The 19467-nt window shown below is 38.2% G+C and overlaps 1 protein-coding gene across 1 annotated transcript; it reads right to left on the bottom strand.

The window, feature by feature from the left end:
• Positions 1 to 596: 596 nt before the first annotated feature.
• LOC139190781 (uncharacterized) lies at positions 597 to 6186 on the bottom strand. Its single transcript, XM_070811255.1, has 5 exons — positions 5830 to 6186; positions 1301 to 1359; positions 1077 to 1164; positions 921 to 983; positions 597 to 845 (listed from the first exon to the last, which is right to left on the bottom strand). The coding sequence occupies exons 1-5, from the start codon at positions 6184 to 6186 to the stop codon at positions 597 to 599; spliced, it is 816 nt and encodes a 271-aa protein (XP_070667356.1).
• Between the last annotated feature and the right edge of the window lie 13281 nt (positions 6187 to 19467).

Raw genomic sequence — 19467 nt, 5'->3', positions numbered from 1 at the left:
TTCCTCTTAACTTGTAAATGAGAGGTCTTATGATACATCCCAACCCGGATTGTCCACTAGGACTCCGAATCGAGTTGTGTTGATCGACACCTGGAAGGTGATGAAGCCATAAAGTGTGGTGATGTGGAATACGTGAATAAATTTAAACCAAAAAATTGTCTAAACACGAGAGTGCGCTGTGAACGGGAATGAACTCATTTCACACGTGACGTCAGAGCATAAGTAAAGTACAGTAGAGTGGATTGAAAATCATACCGTCGAAGGTAATCTTCAATACCAAGACTTGCCACGAATCCTCGTCGATACGAAAACTCTGCTACTAGAACCTAGAGGGATAAAAAAACAAAAAAATGTGGGCCTGAATATAAAGCTTTAATAAAGACCTTCTAAATGATATAACCCCTCGTTGTACTACCTGTATAGTTGTCAGGAAATCATACTACATATAAGTACGAAGTCAAATGTAAATCAACATTAAATCCAAGAATAATCCAAAATCACTACATATCGGCAACAGTATAATAAAATCAAGTGCTCATCAATCTATGATAACCCACGAGTCGGAGTTGCCTAATGCAACTTGTACGACTCATAAATCAATCTATGATAACACATGAGTCGAAGTTGCCTGATGCAACCTGTACGACAGTGTTAGAGTTGCCCATTGCAACATGTATGACAATGTCGAAGTTGCCTATCATTGCAACCTGTACGATAGTGTCGGAGTTGCCCATTGCAACTTGTACGACAATGTCAGAGTTGCCTATAATTGCAACATGTACGACAATGTCGGAGTTGCCTATTGCAACCTGTACGACAATGTCGAAGTTGCCTATCATTGCAACCTGTACAACAATGTCGGAGTTTCCTATCATTGCAACATGTACGACAATGTCGGAGTTGCCTATTGGCACCTATACAACAATGTTGGAGTTGCCTATCATTGCAACTTGTACGACAATGTTGGAGTTGCCTATTGCAACCTGTACGACAGTGTCGGAGTTACATAAAACACAAATATAGTCATGTCATCACTCAATCATTTCTAATAACACCATAAATTCACCTGAACTTACCTGCACGTCCCGCATTGACCTTAGCACTTCAAAGCATTCACAACAATTATATGTAGGTAATATGCATATGGATATGCCATAATGCAATCTAAAACTCAATCATATCATAGTATTTTAGATTATATAAATATATATGACATGGCATAAAATGCATAAATCAATTTAAAAGTGTTTGTGGAATTATCAATCATATATATACGATAAAAAGGAAAAAACCCACTCACCTGAGGTCCGCGCTACGAGTCCCTAGCACGAATATCGAGACATCACGAACGATCCTCACCTGGAACAATTATTCAGTTACGTCTCAAAACTCTTATCAATAGAACATGTAACTTACATAAAACACATCCCAATGACGTTCTAGAATGATTTGAGACTCATTGACCAAAAGTTAACCGTTGGTCATGATCAACGGTAGGGTCAACAACCCTACGTAACTTCCAAAGATCCACATTGTGCTTCTTAAACATCATACTAAAGTTTCATTATAATCCAACAGTTGGATCTCCGCCAATTGCCAATTCAAATGGCGGTCAACGTTTTATTTTACGAACTTACAAATCTAATTCGGGAAGATCCGTATGTTAGATTTTCAATCCATAAGTTTCTAATATCCTCAAATATGACATACTATATTGTATTAAAGTTTGGTGACGATCCAATGGTCGAATCGTCAATGAACATAATGTTCAAGTAGCGGTCTTTATCAAAACTATGTTCAAACGATGAGATTTCATCAATCAGACTTCACCTATAGAATTGGGGTGTCAAACTTAGCTTAGAAAGGTCAGGAGATGACTCGGCTTACACTCCGCTGCACACGGCGGTCGGCCGTCCCGATTCGCCGGAAAATTCAACTATCTCCAAAAATTCTCAAATTTTACAAAAATGAAGATCTCAAAGATTAGAGCAAGTTTTATACCTGTGGCCAAGTCCAATTTGGCCGGAAAATGCTCCAATTTCACTCAAACTCGCCAGAACCCTAAAATTGGTGAACTTCGATTCTCCTACCTCGGTGTTCCAATGTCTCTACCACTGGTTGGGTCATGTTTCTGGATCCGAAGGGAGTTGATTGAGGGTGGTGGTGGGTAGTGAAACTCATCGGAAAGGTGAAATCGACATTGAACACCTTTGATGCTCCGGCACTGTTCTTGGTGGTTTTGGACTTAAAAACCCACGAATTTGGGCGAAGATGGAAGAGGGAAGGTTGTATAAGAGGTTACAGATGTTGTATGGTCATGATTCGATAGAAGAAATGGCGAAATTCGCCAGAATTTGTTGGGTTGGGTGTGCGGGTTGTACTGGTCAGGGGACAGCTGAAAGTTTTCCTCCTTTTTTTTTTTTCTTTTTTTTTCTTTTTTTTTCTTTTCCTCCTCCTTTCTAATTGGTCCTTAGTTCCATTTAAATTGATTGGTCCTTTAATCCCTTGCTAAAAGCTTATTGGCTTCTTTCCCACAAAATGGGAGCTCAAATTATTTAACTAACTTTAAATAATCAACTTCAAACGTTTGTAACTATACCGTTATAATCCGGACTCACAAACGGTTTTTGCCTACACGTTCGTAGCTTCAAGATCTATTTGGAAACATTAATTGTGACTTCGAACGGTCAACAAAAGTCAAACATCCTCGCCTCTAAGGGCATTTTCGTAATATCACTACTTTGCAATTTATAAAACTTAAAATTTTGGGACGAGATGTCACGATCTACCCACCTTAAAAAAATTTCGTCCCTGAAATTTAAAATCATTAGTTATACAAAAGTAGTGAAAAGACAGCAGAGAAATAGATATGTAAGGAAGATATCAAGTTAAAATGGTTGCATAAAAGAGAATACCATTATGTCATGATCGGAGTGCAGTGATTCCTCTTTCATGCCTCCAAACTCGTACTTTCCTTCTCCTTTAGCACAATATTATACTATACTACTTTTATAAAACATACAGTCAAAATTATTTATATATATGTATAATAGTTATTGCACTAGTTGATGCACAAAACCGAAGGGTTCTTGGAACAACATAAATCCGACCGTGAATCTACAAGAAAGTAAAGAACACAAGATGTATCGCGGTTCACCCCAATGTTTGGGCTACGTCCACACTGATGTTGATATTGTTTCACTCTGAATGGTGAATATACAAGAAGGCTAGAGGCAGTGTGCTCTCTAGCCTATTTTATGTGTTTGCCCTCTCTGAGATATTTTCTCTATTCCCATGGCCTAAACCTTGACCTCCCCTAATGAAGAGAGTGAGAAGTCCTTTTATAGAATAAAGGTCACTCACTTATTACATATTTACCCTTTCATTTATTACATAATTACATTTGAGTCCCCCGAGTATTTATACGAGGTCTAAATACGCAGGCCCTAAATATGGTACAAACAGCAGTCCCCCAAGTTTTCAATCAAGAAAGTATTTTGGCTGGAGACTTGAAATTCAGTCCATGTGTGAGCCGAAGTAACTAGACGTCGTCTAGAACTAATACTTGATAAGAGGCAGTGCTCAATGTGAAATGATGCTCAACTAGAAGTAACACATGTTGCGAGGCTGCTCGGCTTATGGCGTTGAAGGTGAGAGAATCCCTTTAATAGAATAAGGGCTCGCTCTTCAATACATAAATGATGGGCTAGAATTGATGCTCGCGGTGAGGCAGTTGCTCAGCAGGCGGTGATGTTCTCTAATGATGGTGAGAGAGTCCCTTTTATAGAATAAGGGCTCGTTTCTCAATATATAAGTGATGGGTTATGAGTGATGCTCGCAGCGAGGCGGTTGCTCAGCTGGCGGCTATGCTCTCTAATGAAAGTGAGGGAGTCCCTTTTATAGAATAAGGGTTTGCTCCTCAATACATAAGTGAAGGGTTAAAAGTCCATCTCTAATGAAGGTGAGGGAGTCCCTTTTATAAAATAAGGGTTCGCTCCTCAATACATGAATAATGGGTGCTCTCTAATGAAAGTGAGAGAGTCATTTTTATAGAATAAAGGTTCACTCCTCAGTACATAAATAATGGGCTAAGTCCCCTAAGTATTTTTCATGAGGCCCAGTTGCGGAAGCCCAATATATGGTACATAGTGTAGTCCCTCAAGTCTTCAGTCAATAGAGTCTGTTGGCTAGAGACTTCAAATTCAATCCATGTATGGGCCGAAGTGGCGGTTGTTCGGATGCGGTCTATGTATACCATGCACTGAAGCTTTGTAGGTGAAGCTTTGAAAGTAAATTTTTATAGGTGAGGCTTTGAAAGTGAAGCTTTGAAGTTGGAGCTTTGTAAATGAAGCTTTCGAAGCTGGAGCTTTTGTAAATGAAGTTTTCAAAGCTAGAGCTCTTGTAAATGAAGCTTTCGAAGCTGGAGCTCTGAAAATGAAGCTTTCAAAGCTGGAGCTCTATAAATGAAGCTTTCGAAGCTAAAGCTATGTAAATGAAGCTTTCGAAGCTGGAGCTATGTAAATGAAGCTTTCGAAGCTGAAGCTCTGTAAATGAAGCTTTCGAAGCTGGAGTTATGTAAATGAAGCTTTCGAAGCTAGAGCTCTGTAAATGAAGCTTTCGAAGCTGATTGACATGAGTGATGCTTATAAATGTTTATGTTGATTGACATAAGTGATGCTCATGGATGTTGACATGAGTGATGCTCATGAATGTTGACATGAGTGATGCTCATGAATGTTGACATGAGTGATGCTCATGAATGTTTATGTATAATTGACATGAGTGATGCTCATGTATGATGGTGATTGTCATGAGTGATGCTCATGTATGATTTTTTAGAGGACGGGTTGTACTTTTGATCACCTGGTTGGTGATAATAATGGCAGGCTGCTGAATAATTTTGGAGTACTGGACGTACTTTTGATCACCAACTGCTGCTGAATAATTTTGGAGTATTGGACGTACTTTTGATCACCTAGTTGGTGATAATAGAGGATGAACCTTAAATAGAGGGATGAAGGTTAGAGTTTGAAGCCATAAGGCCTGGCTCTTTTAGGCATATGGGCATTCACCCTCCACATAACATTCCAGCCCATTATTTTGGGCTTGCCGACATTTTGCCTTTTTTTTTTCTTTTTTTTTTTAGCATGTTGCCTTCTTTCTTTATTTATGATTACCATCTGGTGGAGTTATACAGATATCTCCAAAAGATAAGAAAAGTAAATCACATCATTCAAAAAAGCTATTGGGACTTGGCAACAGCGAGATTTCTCCCTTCACATCAACCTCAGCGGTCCAGTTGTTGGAGAAAACCTTCACGTGGAGGTAGGTTTGGTCAGCAGGCATGGTCTCTCATACTTTGATAGTACAATCCTAGGAGCCTATATATATGACAAAGTTTGTCAAGGCAAAATATTGTATTATGTGCCTTCTATGAATAAATGATTTATTCAGTTTGTGTGATAAATCATATGTTGTATAAATTAATAATATATTAAGCATATAATATACACACACACACACACACACACACACATGGCAGACATTTTTTTTAAAATGGCAGGTAACATGATGGGATATTAAATGAGAGCATCTTATCTTTTTGTCAGGTCAGTGGGATGATATCAGAACGTGGGTTTTTCAGGGAGTGGACTAATGGATCCCTCTCTTCTGTTTTGCTTTTTCTTTTTCCTTTTGGCAGATGGCAGATGGCTGACGGAATAAAAACTTATATTTTTTTTAAATTTGGTGGTCTATAGCTTTTGATAAAGCTTCCTACACATTCTATCCTTGACTGTTCAACCAAAAGCAAAAGCAAAGGCATCTTACCTTTCTTTTGAATTTGGTGGTCTGTAGCTTTTGATAAAGCTTCTTGCATGATTGATTCCCGAACAACTTCTCCACCGACAGTAGTTCTTTATTTGCCATGTCATTGTCATCGTCTTCCACCACCACGTACTTAGTCTTCTTCTTGCTCGTCATAGTCTGGAACTGAATCACAGCAATCTTGGCGTTCTTCATCCTCGTCGGCCCACCAGCAGCGTAGCTCGCCTTCTTATCGAAAACAAGTCCCTTCACCGTCTCAGTATCATCCACGGTTCCTCTAAGTTTCTTCGTGATCCTGATATCTCTTAGGTCCACCACCTCTGGCTTCGCGGGGTCCACCACAGAGAGCACAGCGTCCATGGCCATCAGCGCGAACAGAGTCAAGTACTGGTTCACCACCTTGCTGTTGAGTGATGTGCTTGCAGACTTGACAAGCGAATCACAATCCGTGAGCTCGACGGGGACGGTCATGGCGGTCAAGACGTTAACGGTTTTGGTGGATGCCTTGTAAAGAGAGTCAGAGATCATAGTCGGGTGAATGTCGTGGGACAGAAGGACTTAGCATTGTTTCAGGAGAGCACCGGCAATGACGACGACAGTAGTGGTGCCGTCGCCAGCGGCTGCGTCCTGGGACTTAGAAAGCTCGACAAGCATCTTGGCGACCGGTTGGAGGACCTTCATCTTGTTAAGAATCGTGGTGCCATTGTTGGTGATGATAACCTCACTGTTGGTGGTGAAGATCATCTTATCCATACCCTTGGGTCCCAGGTTGGTTCGGGCGACATCGGTGATTGCGCGAGAGGCGGTGATGTTCACCTGGCGAATGCCCTCCTTGCACTTGTTATCGACATAAGACTCGATCTTGGAGCGTGGTTGGGAGATGACTACTGAGGAAGCCATGGATGCTGGGATAGGCGGAACCCAAACCCTAACCGAAATTTCAGAGTGCGGTAGAGGGTATCGGGGTAAAAGTCGCTAACTTGCGAAGGAAAAAGGGTTTTTCCAAGTTACAACTTTTGAAATGGTAGAGAGAAAATGGAAACCCTGCTTGTATTTCACCAGAGGCTACTGCAAGAACGTAGCCAGCTGCAGATTCTTGCACGGCGACGGGCTTGGAGACGCCGTCATTGACGGCGGTGGATAGGTGGTTGTTGGGTCACCGAGCAAGCTTGAGATGATGGACCATGAATCACTTCTTAGATCTAAAACCGCTCAGCAGCATAGACTTGCTGCTACTTCTCAGCTCATGGAGGCGTCAGCCAACTATTTCCCGTACTCCTCCAAGTGCATGAACTTCCTTCTCCAACAGCAACATTTTCTCTCGCCATTGTCGGCGGCGTGTGGACTCGGTTCCTTAATCTCGACGATCTTTTTGGATACTAGGGGGATTGAGCCCGAGTTGTGTTTCACGCGTATCTTGCGTTTTCGGGAGACTCGAGTTATGCGGAGGCAGAGGAAGATGAGAAGGGTGGCTACGAGGAGGCAGAAGACTAGGATGGCGATAACAGCGTAGAGTTATGCAGTGACTCTGCAGGTGTTTAGTTCTTGGGTTTCTGCAAATTCACGGTGGATATTGTGGTGAGGTTTCACGGTGGTGAGATGAAAATATGGAAGAGAACCGACATAGCTTTTCGTGTCGTTTCCCACAGACGGCGCCAAATGTTGATGCACAAAACCGGAGGGATCTTGGAACAATATAAATCCGACCGTGAATCTGCAAGAAAGTAAAGAACACAAAATGTATCATGGTTCACCCCAATGTTTGGGCTACGTCCACACTGATGTTGATATTGTTTCACTCTAAATGGTGAATATACAAGAAGGCTAGAGGCAGTGTACTCTCTAGCCTATTTTCTGTGTTTGCCCTCTCTGAGATGTTTTCTCTCTTCCCATGGCCTAAACCTTAACCTCCCCTAATAAGGAGAGTGAGGAGTCCTTTTATAGAATAAGGGCTCATCACTTATTACATATTTGCCTCTTCATTTATTACATAATTACATTTGAGTCCCCCGAGTATTTATACTAGGTCTAAATACGCAGGCCCTAAATATGGTACAAACAGTACTAAAATTAAAACTAAAGATAAACTATTTTTCACCTACTCACTCGTTACATTACATACCCCGAAGATGAACATGTAGTATCTTTGGGTTGAGCCTAGACAATGAATAACTAACTAAATAAGTAAATACAAATGCTAACATAGAATGACCTACTTGTCTATTTGCTTAATGAACCCAATGAATAAGTTATTGATATAACGGTCTGCAGTCCACAATACAAACAACTTATTGTTGTTAAAATAAACAAGTAACAAATTCCCGAGGGTGCAATATTACCATCTTGCTCCTCATTGGGAAACATGCATACATCGTTGATCTAAGTCTCAATCATGCTCACGCACTACCCTCACGGGTAACATTAACAATAATCGTAATTTTTCTATATCATAATCTCGATCATCCAAATACATGTTCGCAATACTCATTTTTTCAAACATGCTCAGTGCGTAAAATCTTTATACCAAGGTTCAGACAATACCATAGCCAAACCAGAAATGTAGCCGTAGCTACAAATAACTCTAACCAAGGTAAGTGCTTACCATGACTGGCTAAAACTGTAAAATATTCAAAAGCAATATGTCCTTTAATGTCTGGATAGTTCATTCAAACTAACCATTTGCCTGAGGGTGAAATGCGATATGCAACAAAGCTTAACGCATACGACCTTCAAGAAAGCTTCCCAAGATTCAGAAATGAAACATGTGTCGCGGTGATATATAGTAGCAACATACACACCACATAACCCAGTAATGCAGTTTATAACACCATAGTGAGCAAGTTCATATTGAATTTTCCCTCGAGTTAGCAAAACTACATCAATAAAAACAATCAAGAATTTGAAAGTCAAACAAGTCCAACAAATCTAGAATATAAGGAAATTTAAATTAATGTATGACATCTCCCTACAATGGTAGTTTCTAGAACATTCAATCACCAACGGTTAAGATTCGTTTAGCAGAGTATTTGTTGGGTGATTGAGAATTTAATGTTCACGACTAAATGTATGTCCTAGCAACTCCTTTAGACGATTTGCTTGTTTCAAAAATAATACAAAGTGTAGTAGGGTAGATATGGACCCAAAATTTATAAAATACCTTCCAGCACAAATAGATGAATATGGAATCCCCATTAGAATAGACGCTAGTCTAAACGTCCGAGAAATCTGATAATCTCATGAATGAGAAATTTTACCAAGTGGTCTAAAATGTAGTCCATTTGGACCAATAAAAAAAATAGATTGACTAGTCAAGTCTATCCATGTACAAGATACCTCGTATTGAAAGTGTATGATGATACTTCCCAACTCCCTTCATATACAAGAAGTGATTACAACTATTTAAACCATTTCTTGACATCTTGCAAGTAACATCAAAACAATACCTATAAGGCGGAATATGACAGGCCGAAAGTGTTCAAGTATACATATGTCTTTTGTTGCATTAAATAGTAATTACATTTTCATAATCGGGATAATACACGATAGTGCAATCGTAGAAGTTAATTTAGTTCTTCCATCATCACTATCAGAAATCTTAGCTTATCTCAAATGAAGATGTATTTGAGAAAGCTAAGGTTAGTAAAGGTTCTAGACACGTTCTCACTGAGAAGTGTCATCTGATGTTTCAAAAGAAGATAATAACACTTGACTCGAGTCATGAATAGGAGTATAAGCAATTCTCCATCATGCTGACCCAACTCAGTCGAAACATTGAGAACACGTCATTATGGATTTCCAAATGATCAATGTCATCGAAAGGTGTAAAGAAAAGGTAAAGTGAAGCAACAGTTCATTTGTCAAAACTTTATTCATAATTAACATCCCAAACCAAACTAATTTTCCTTGGTCGACAAGTGAAGAAAAACACTATAGTCAAAAAAATCGATAACCATTTGTCAATAAGGTCGACAAGACCAAAAATTGTCTTGAATTTCATAACATTTTGTGAGAATTCCAACTTTCTTCCGCTACTACCTTTTTGGAGAAAATAAAAGAATATCATTTACGAAATCACATCTCCCAGGAGAAGTATCATTTACATAAAGGTAATATTTAAGGAATTTGATGTAAAGCTGACTGTTGATAATTGGAGAATTTAATCTCGTTACTAGAATAGGTGAAATAGTTGTCTACAAGACTATTTATGAATTCGTCAAACTACAGAAGGAAACTCGAGTTACAAAGGTTGGTCGATTAGACCATCAATTTAGAGTCAAGGATAGTGGTTTTTAATCGTTATCTGAGGAGGTTGCCAAAATCTAGGTACAATCCTGAAGCTCAGTCTTTCACCTTCGCAGATAGGTTTGAGATTTCCAAGATAAAATGTTTAATAACTAAGTTCTTCCAATAAAGTAGGACTTGTTCGAAAAGTCATAAGGAAAACTGATACAGGAGTTGTTTGATAAGAAATAGGGAGAATAAATGTGAGGTTAACAAGGTGGATCAATGGTGTATTCTACTTCTCGCATTCGATGGCATCCCAAGTAAAATTTTTTGAGAAATGACACCAAAGGTATACATCCTCAAAACGTACTATACTACCAACCACTTTACGACATGAACTAAAAAGGTCTTCACAGCTTTCTCGACACTCAAATCACTCTAACAGTGAGACATCATCTTTTATTTCGATTCTATTATCTATTTGTGGAAGTAATCAAGAAGGGCTAGCCAAAGAAGTTTTGATTACCTAAATGGGTAATATGGTTAACATAACCGTGAGCTTACTGTCTTAAAACAGAGTTTGCCCCTAACTTCCCGAGATTTAGTTTCTTAGGCTCCAGCAATAACTGTTAGTCAGTCTTTTGGTAAAGAACTAGTACTAGGAACTGGTGCCATAATTCTAGGAAAAAAAAACTTACTGCTTCGGGGACTTCCATTGACCATAGATATAACAATTCTTACTTCCGTGCCAATGCTTATCAAAATGACAGGTATAGCACCAAAAGTAATGTGGGAAATTAGTATTGGTTGGAGTGTTTTAAAATCGGAAGAAAAAATAAGAATTTTCTAGTAATCTACTTTAGAATAGACCTAAACGAAAGTCGATCTTCCCCCTGAAGATCCGGAATGATCACTAGCGTGTTTGAAAAAAATTTGTGCTATCAGGGACCAAAAGTGATTATCCCAAGATACTCTTTCGTCGAGTGTTACCCCTATAGCACTACATTGTCACTCGAGACATTTCTGAAAATTTTGACAAACTAAAACTTCATAAAGATTCTGGTAAGTAAAACATTAACGAGTACTGCCAAGGAATCAAGACTATCAATGGTTTCCTAACTCGAAAAGATTGGAAGAAATGACTAGATAGTAATGAAATTGATAGGAAATTCTCCCCTTGAGATACACCATTATCAATATAGTAGCCCTGCTTTAGGGCCACCAACTTATCCCAAATCTACATTTTTCCTTGGAAGGGAAATTTTTCCCTTATAATTTAGAGGCATTCACCGAAATGATCTTCTAAAACGTCGACAAGTCGACAAAACTGCCCAAACTTAGGAAAACTAACACATTTTTCGTATTCGATGAGATGGCAAGATTCGGAAATTAGGTTCAAGAATCAATAATGCTTACATCACGCATATGATGAATGCAATATTGCCCAATTTATGCTCTGATACCAAATTGACACATCCCGACCTGAATTGTCCATTATGACTCCAAATCGAGTTGTGTTGACCGACACCTGGAAGGTGATGAAGCTATAAAGTGTGGTGATGTGGAATATGTAAATAAATTTAAACTTAAAAGTGCCTAAACACGAGAGTGCGCTTTGAACGAGAATGAACCCATTTCACACGTGACGTCAGAACATAAGTAAAGTACAGTAGAGTGGATTGAAAATCATACCGTCGAAGGTAATCTTCAATACCAAGACTTGCCACGAATCCTCGTCAATACAAAAACTCTACTACTAAAACCTGGAGGGATAAAAAAACAAAAGTGAGTGGGCCTGAATATAAAGCTTTATTAAATACCTTCTAAACGATATAACCCCTCGTTGTAGTACCAGTATAGTTTTCAGGAAATCATACTACATATAAGTATGAAGACAAATGTAAATCAACATTAAATCCAAGAATAATCCAAAATCACTACATATCGACAACAACATAATAAAATCAGGTGCTCATCAATCTATGATAACCCACGAGTCGGAGTTGCCTAACGCAACCTGTACGAGTCATAAATCAATTTATGATAACACATGAGTCGGAGTTGCCTAATGCAACATGTATGACTCATAGGCAACCTGTACGACAATGTCGGAGTTGACCATTGCAACCTGTACAATAATGTCGGAGTTGCCTATCATCGCAACATGTACGACAGTGTCGGAGTTGCCTATTGCAACCTGTATGACAATGTTGGAGTTGCCAATCATTGTAACATGTACGACAATGTCGGAGTTGCCTATCATTGCAACCTGTACGACAGTGTCGAAGTTGCTTATTGCAACCTGTATGACAATGTTGGAGTTGCCTATCATTGCAACCTGTACGACAATGTCGGAGTTGCCTATTGCAACATGTACGACAGTGTCGGAGTTGCATAAAACACAAATATAGTTATGCCATCACTCAATCATTTATAATAACACCATAAACTCACCTGAACTTACCTGCGCGTCCCGCGTTCACCTTAGCACTTCAAAGCATTCACAACAATTATATATAGGTAATATGCATATGGATATGCCATAATTTAAAACTCAATCATATCATAGTATTTTAGATTATATAAATATATATATGACATGGCATAAAGTGCATAAATCAATTTAAAAGTGTTTATGGAATTATCAATCATATATATACGATAAAAAGGAAAAGACCCACTCACCTGAGGTCCACGATACGACTCCCTAACACGAATATCGAGACATCACGAACAATCCTCACCTAGAACAATCATTCAGTCACGTCTCAGAACTCTTATCAATAGAACACATAACTGACATAAATCACATCCCAAGGACATTCTAGAATGATTTGAGACCCATTGACCAAAAGTCAATCGTCGATCAAGATCAACAGTAGGGTCCACAACCTTACATAACTCAATCTGGAAGATCAACATCTCGGATTTCCGTTCTGTAACTTCCAAAGATCCACGTGTGTTTCTAAAACATCATACTAAAGTTTCATTACGATCCAACAGTTAGATCTCCGCCAATTGCCAATTCAAGTGGCGGTCAACGTTTTATTTTACGAACTTACAAATCTAATTCAGGAAGATCTGTATGTTAGATTTCCAATCCGTAAGTTTCTAATATCCTCAAATATTACATACTATATTGTATTAAAGTTTTGTGATGATCCAACGGTCGGATCGTCAATTCACATAATGTTCAAGTAGCAGTCTTTATCAAAACTATGTTCAAACGATGAGATTTCATCAATCGGACTTCACCTATGGAATTGGGCTGTCAAACTTAGCTTAGAAAGGTCAGGGGATGACTCGGCTTACACTTCGCCGTACACGGCGATCGGCTGCCCCGATTCGCCGGAAAATTTAACTATCTCAACAAATTATCAAATTTTACTAAAATGAAGATCTCAAAGAGTAGTGCAAGTTTTATACCTGTGACCAAGTCCAATTTAGCCAGGAAAGGCTCCAATTTCACTCAAACCCATTGAAACCCTAAAATGGGTGAACTTCAATTCTCCTAACTCAGTGTTCCAGTGTCTCTACCACTGGTTGGTTCATGTTCCTGGGTCCAAAGGGAGTTGATTGAGGGTGGTGGTGGGTAGTGAAACTCACCAGAACGGTGAAATCAACTTCGAACACCTCTGGTGCTCCGGCACTGTTCTTGGTGATTTTGGACTTAAAAACCCACGAATTTGGGTGAAGATGGAAGAGGGAAGGTTGTATAAGAGGTTATAGGTGTTGTATGGTCATGATTCGATGGAAGAAATGGCGAAATTTGTTGGAATTGGTTAGGTTGGGTGTGAGGATTGTACGGGTCGGGGGAAAGCTAAAAGCTTTCCTCATTTTTTTTCTTTTCCCCTTCCTTTCTAATTGGTCCTTGGTTCCATTTAAATTGATTGGTCCTTTAATCCCTTGCAAAAAGCTGATTGGCTTCCTTCCCACAAAATGGGAGCTCAAATTATTTAACTAACTTTAAATAATCAACTTCAAACGTTTGTAACTATACCATTATAATCCGGACTTACAAACGGTTTTTGCCTACACGTTTGTAGCTTCAAGATCTATTTGGAAACATTAATTGTGACTTCGAACGGTCAACGAAAGTCAAACATCCTCGCCTCTAAGGGTATTTTTGTAAAATCACTACTTTAAAATTTATAAAACTTAAAATTTTGGGACGAGATGTCACATCTTAGGTTTGATTCACGCCAAATGCAAATTTGAACCACATTATTACTAGCCAGTTGTGAGGCTAAACACAACCCCTCCCTTTAGTGTGGATAATATTGTTCATTAAAAAAAAAAATATATATATATATATATATATATATATATATATATATATGTGTGTGTGTGTGTGTGTGTGTGTGTGTGTGTGTGTTTTTAATATTTTAATCTCAAATTTTGATATTAAGTTCAAGAGTGAGTGCAATCATAAATCTATACTTACCATGTGAATAAGAAAACGTGACAAGCTATATAAATAATGTGCATAAATTAATTAATATGAAGTAATCACCAATTGGGAGCTCTACTTGGTCTTGGATCTGGGGCTTTTGGGTTAATGTGTTGTGCTTAAGATATTCAAAGTAAAATTCTCTGTCAAACCACTCGTTGACGCAAAAATTGAAAAACAATGTTGTAGCGTAGGATGGACTTGAGGCCGGCTCTTTTGCCTTCAGGCGTATGCCAAGGTTTTTGTAGTAATTCCATATAATTATTGTGATTAATTAAGTTAAACGAGGATTATGCAACATGTTCTTGCTTATTAATTTAGTCCCCCAATTGCTAATTGATAAGGTTTTTTTTCGGTTAGTTATGGCCAATGGGTGTAATCGCTACAGTAAACAGCCGACAAACATGTTATTATTAGTGCTTAAGCAACACTTAAAACAAAGTATAGCCTACTTTAAAGAACACATTAATCTTTCTGGTGGAAAGGTAATGGCTTTAGGGTTATATTAAAAACTTAGAAATCGTGTTTACTTTTGGAATCACATGCAGTGGTATGCTAGATATGTCACAAACCCTTTGCTTTGGAAGGAAGAAGAAGAGTTCAGAGATCGATGTACTGTGAGTTGTAATGTCAAACAAAATTCAACTAAAGAAAACTTTCCTCTTATACAATATATATTTAGGTTGAATTTAGCTACGTAGGGTTTAAATCATGCATTCTGTAAATATAGCATTGAATATCGGGACCAAATATGACACTGACTATGAGTAAAGTCATCTATTCACAATTTCAATCTATTCACAATTTCAATATCATCTTTGCAACGAGTTCAACGACAAAGTTGAAGTGATCTAGAGAGAATTACATGCAAACCAACAAATGATAAAATTTGGAATTCAATCACCAAAACCACACTTACTCAGAGACACGGATCAATTGCATAACGACATGAAGTTCCAGTTCCATAGTAAAAGAAAACTAAAACACTCATAATACACAACAAACTCAAACTTAGTAATATGCCATTTCTTAAATATAAAACATACTAAGACCTAAAAATCATAAACCTCACACTCCTCTAGATTTGCATGGATATACAAACCCCATCCTCTATTGTCATAGTGTCGCCGTCGTCCATATTGAGCCAAACCACCATCCTGCCCAAATAGGAGCCATACGAAGGAAGAACACGATGATGAGAAGGAGGATGGGTTGGACCAAAGTCAGCCTCCAGGCACCAGAGATTCCATCGAAACTCTTGCCTGCTAAATGTGGAAAGTGAGAGCGTTTTGCGAGAGATTTTTATTATAATCCTTAAAACTTCAAGTAATTAACCATTATGAAACTAAAACCTTAAAATTGAAATTGTAAGCTACATAATAGGTCAAATATAATTAGGTACCAAACTCGACATTCATGTGGTCGAACCATAAACCTCCCATTACCACTAAAAAATAGTGCTGGGGACGTTTTTGTTCTGCATGTTAAGCATGTGGTGAATCATATGATATAAGCCCACATTTCTCTCTTTCTCTTTGACTTGGTCATTAATTTGAAGAACAACTGGAGGGTTGACGGTGGAGCTTTTATTTGGTCAAACAAATGATAATATATGATGGGAGAAAGTGGAGAGCGATCTCACCCTTCCCTCCCCACCCTTAGTTTGCTCCTCTGCCCATGCTCATTTTAAGGGCAGTGTGTCCCCCAAGAAGACACCTACTTTGTTTTATCTTAAACATGAAGACCTAAATGAAACCAAATCTAGCAAATCCCGATCAATATGTCTTAATATTACTGATTAATCATTATTATAGTATTTCTCTTCCTCTCCAATCTGTTTACCGAACAACGGTTTTGTATTATTCAATTGCTTCCCTCAATGCGTTTACTTGACGGCCTACTATTTTACCTGAAGCAACCTCCTTCAACTCCCTTTATAGTTACACACTCCCAAAACAGCTAGCCAAATTTTAACACATCCCAATGAGCCACCATGAATAAAAGAACTTGCCTACAACTGGAGGGATTCATCGTGACACGACGTGATGCGAGACATAGAAAGTGATAAATCATTGGTTATATTCAAGATTTGGGGTATGCAACTCTTCTCTCAAATTCAACTCGTCAAATGCATGTTACTGGACCATTTTAGGATAGAATGTTGTATAGTAATGTTCTTTTGCTAAACTAGTTATGACACTTTCTATGGAGAATGGTCCTCATGGGGTTAAGATGTTCGACAAAATGTCTTATAGAAGCCAAGCTAGGGTAGGGAACCAAGGCAGCTAGAGAAAGCAACGTGCGAGCTTCGTCTTGCTTTTGAGAATAAAAATTATGAATCTGCCACTAACAATCTTTATCATAAAGAGAATCATTTTGCAAGTTCGTCAATACGGGTAGTTCCTACAAAGGATCGGACTAAGGACGTATACAATACTTGGAATTTTTACAAAATCCCCATAAATAGGATCAAACCTTATTCCATGGTATTTATGTTGTGTATGATAGTTGTATGCTACCATGTATATTTTTTTCTGTTCTCAAGCAAGCAACCTCTCCCAACAGTTTTGAGACCCCTGTCATGACATGCTACATGAGAGAAAAATACACGATTAGTGCTGGAGAGACCCATGCTGAAAGCCTAAAAGCCTCAAACCAGTTCATTTTGTTGAGGCCGTACAATATTAGTTCTGATAGGGCCATTTTGTTATGTGAATTCGTGGATGTTTTAAGACCAGAAAGAAGCCTTTCTTTTTCCATTTCTAGCCAACTTATGAAGTAGCTTACTCTCTCCTCCAAGTCTACAACTTTATGAAGTCGGGCAGTTCATAAATTATAGAAGGATAATGTTATTCACACATTATTTTTATCTCTCATACATCCTTATTGGGTGAGGCTACAATACGCTGGAGTATTGAATATGATCTACCACTCAGGACAACCGTTAGATTGGAAGCGTTTTAAATTGCTGAATATTCAATACTGCAAAGTATTATAAATTTTTATAATGTGCTGGAGTGTTGAATATGACCTGCGACTTAAGACAACAGTTAGATTAGAAGAGTTTTAAATTACAGGATATTTAATGCTGCGAATTGTTATAGATTTTTGTGTGTAATATATTCATGTAAGTATTGTTCATCAAGTATTGGTTTTGAAAGGGAACAAGACTTGGCTGCTGAAGAATCAATAACACTCCTTACTGATCACCAATCACGATTAGACACGTGTTTAAATATTTTATTTTTTAATCACAACTTGAATACATTTCCAACTGTGATTGATAATCAGCATGGATGTTGCTGATTCTTTCAGCAGCCAAGTTCTATACTTTGAAAGGGAAATGGATATTTTTTTCTTGGGACATGAGTGGAGCCTATGAAAAATAGGAACTTTTAGCGGTATGCTGGGGTTTGTGTATTAGTTGGACAATTATTTACCCAAAAATAGTACCCTCTTTGTCCTCAAATCCTACAGTTACCAGATGGGACAGATTGCAAGCCAACACTTTCTTGAGTGTTGGACTATTTAGTCCAGAAATTTATAATCCAACATGGGGGGCTTTACTTGTTTGATCCCGATAAATATTGTTCCATTCGTTTTGTCTAATCATAAATTTGGTGATTCCAATTTCCAGAATAGGGTCCTCGAAATGACATACGATTGACTACTTACCACCATGACAAACATTTTTTTTCTGTATATAAGTTTTTCTCTGCAGTAACGCATGGGTGATCATCAGTGGATTGTGGTAATTAGACTATTTTTCATTTTCTCACCACGATTGAATCATTTAGAAAATATATGAAGTAATTAAAGTTAACAGAAGATTTGGCACAAAACCGAAAGTAATGACAGTTCTAGAATTCATACAGCCGACTCCAACTTGATGGGATAAAGCTCGATTGTTGTTATTGCTGTTTTACTAGGACTGGATCATTCATAATGCACCTCATATGCTTGTGTTAATGCCTAAACCTGAATAAAGATAAATGTGATCCATGTGACTCTTAGCATGTCTTTTTGAGAGCAGAAACTTACATGAGATGAGATGCCACATTAGTGTTTTTTAAATTAGTCACGTACGGTAATGTGATTTAACTTTCCCTCATGGTAATGGGTTATTAACTTGAGGTGTTGCTACTATGACATCTTGGTGCAAGCAATGGCAGAGCCAATATTTTAGCTTAGAAGGGCCCAAAAGTCTCAATCTAAAATGTTTTCCTAATCTTACAAAAATTACTCTATCGTGTGGTGTGCAACTGACTACATCGTTTGGATCTGTTACGGTATTGTTCTCATCATCCTCTTTGTTGAACATAAACCTCAAGCCTCTCTGACTTTCTTCCTCTCCTTCCACTAATTCCTAGACCAGAGTCCTCCTTAAAACTCACAAGCAACAAACGGCCTCAACTCCATAGGAGCCACCAACCTCAAATCAAACTCGATAAACGAAATTAAAGTAAAAACGTTGGATTAGGGCCTTGAGCTTACGGGGAAATCTTGAAAATCATAAGCATAATACTAAACTTTAATGTGTGAAAAAAATATCAAGATAGGCATGGGACCATCCTGGCCTCGTCATGACTCTGCATCTAATTGCAAGCAATTAAATGATGAGATTTGGTGCATGGATGTTAAGATTTTGATCAAGATTACATATTCTTACCCAGCTGTAATATCTCAAATATGGTGACTTCAGACTAGACCTGGCATTCATGTCGTGTTTTCCGTGTTCGTGTCATACCTGATATCTTAACGGGTCGAGTCGTGTAACACCCGTTAAAATAAACGGGTAAAATGACCCAACTCAAAATCGACCCGATAATATTAACAGGTAATATGACCCGTCCCGTTACCGGTTAAGGAAAATATATTTTAAACCAATAAATAATCAAATGAAAAACATAATACTAAATAAGTATATACATATCATATTGTCACATCCAAAACATAAAAATGTATTT

Source organism: Malus domestica, chromosome 13 (assembly GCF_042453785.1).
Source record: "Malus domestica chromosome 13, GDT2T_hap1".
Classification (NCBI taxonomy): domain Eukaryota; kingdom Viridiplantae; phylum Streptophyta; class Magnoliopsida; order Rosales; family Rosaceae; genus Malus; species Malus domestica.
Note: the sequence above shows the minus strand (reverse complement) of the source record. Positions and strands in the feature narration are given on the sequence as shown.

Bases quoted from the DNA above. Each gene is read 5' to 3' on its own strand.
- LOC139190781 (XM_070811255.1), bottom strand. From the start codon at position 6,186: ATGGACGCTGTGCTCTCTGTGGTGGACCCCGCGAAGCCAGAGGTGGTG. The intron at 984-1,076 runs GTAAGTTCAGGT...ACTGTCGTACAG, and splicing joins GGTCAATGCGGGACGTGCAG to GTTGCAATAGGCAACTCCAA. The intron at 846-920 runs GTATAGGTGCCA...ATTGTTGTACAG, and splicing joins TAGGCAACTCCAACATTGTT to GTTGCAATGATAGGCAACTT.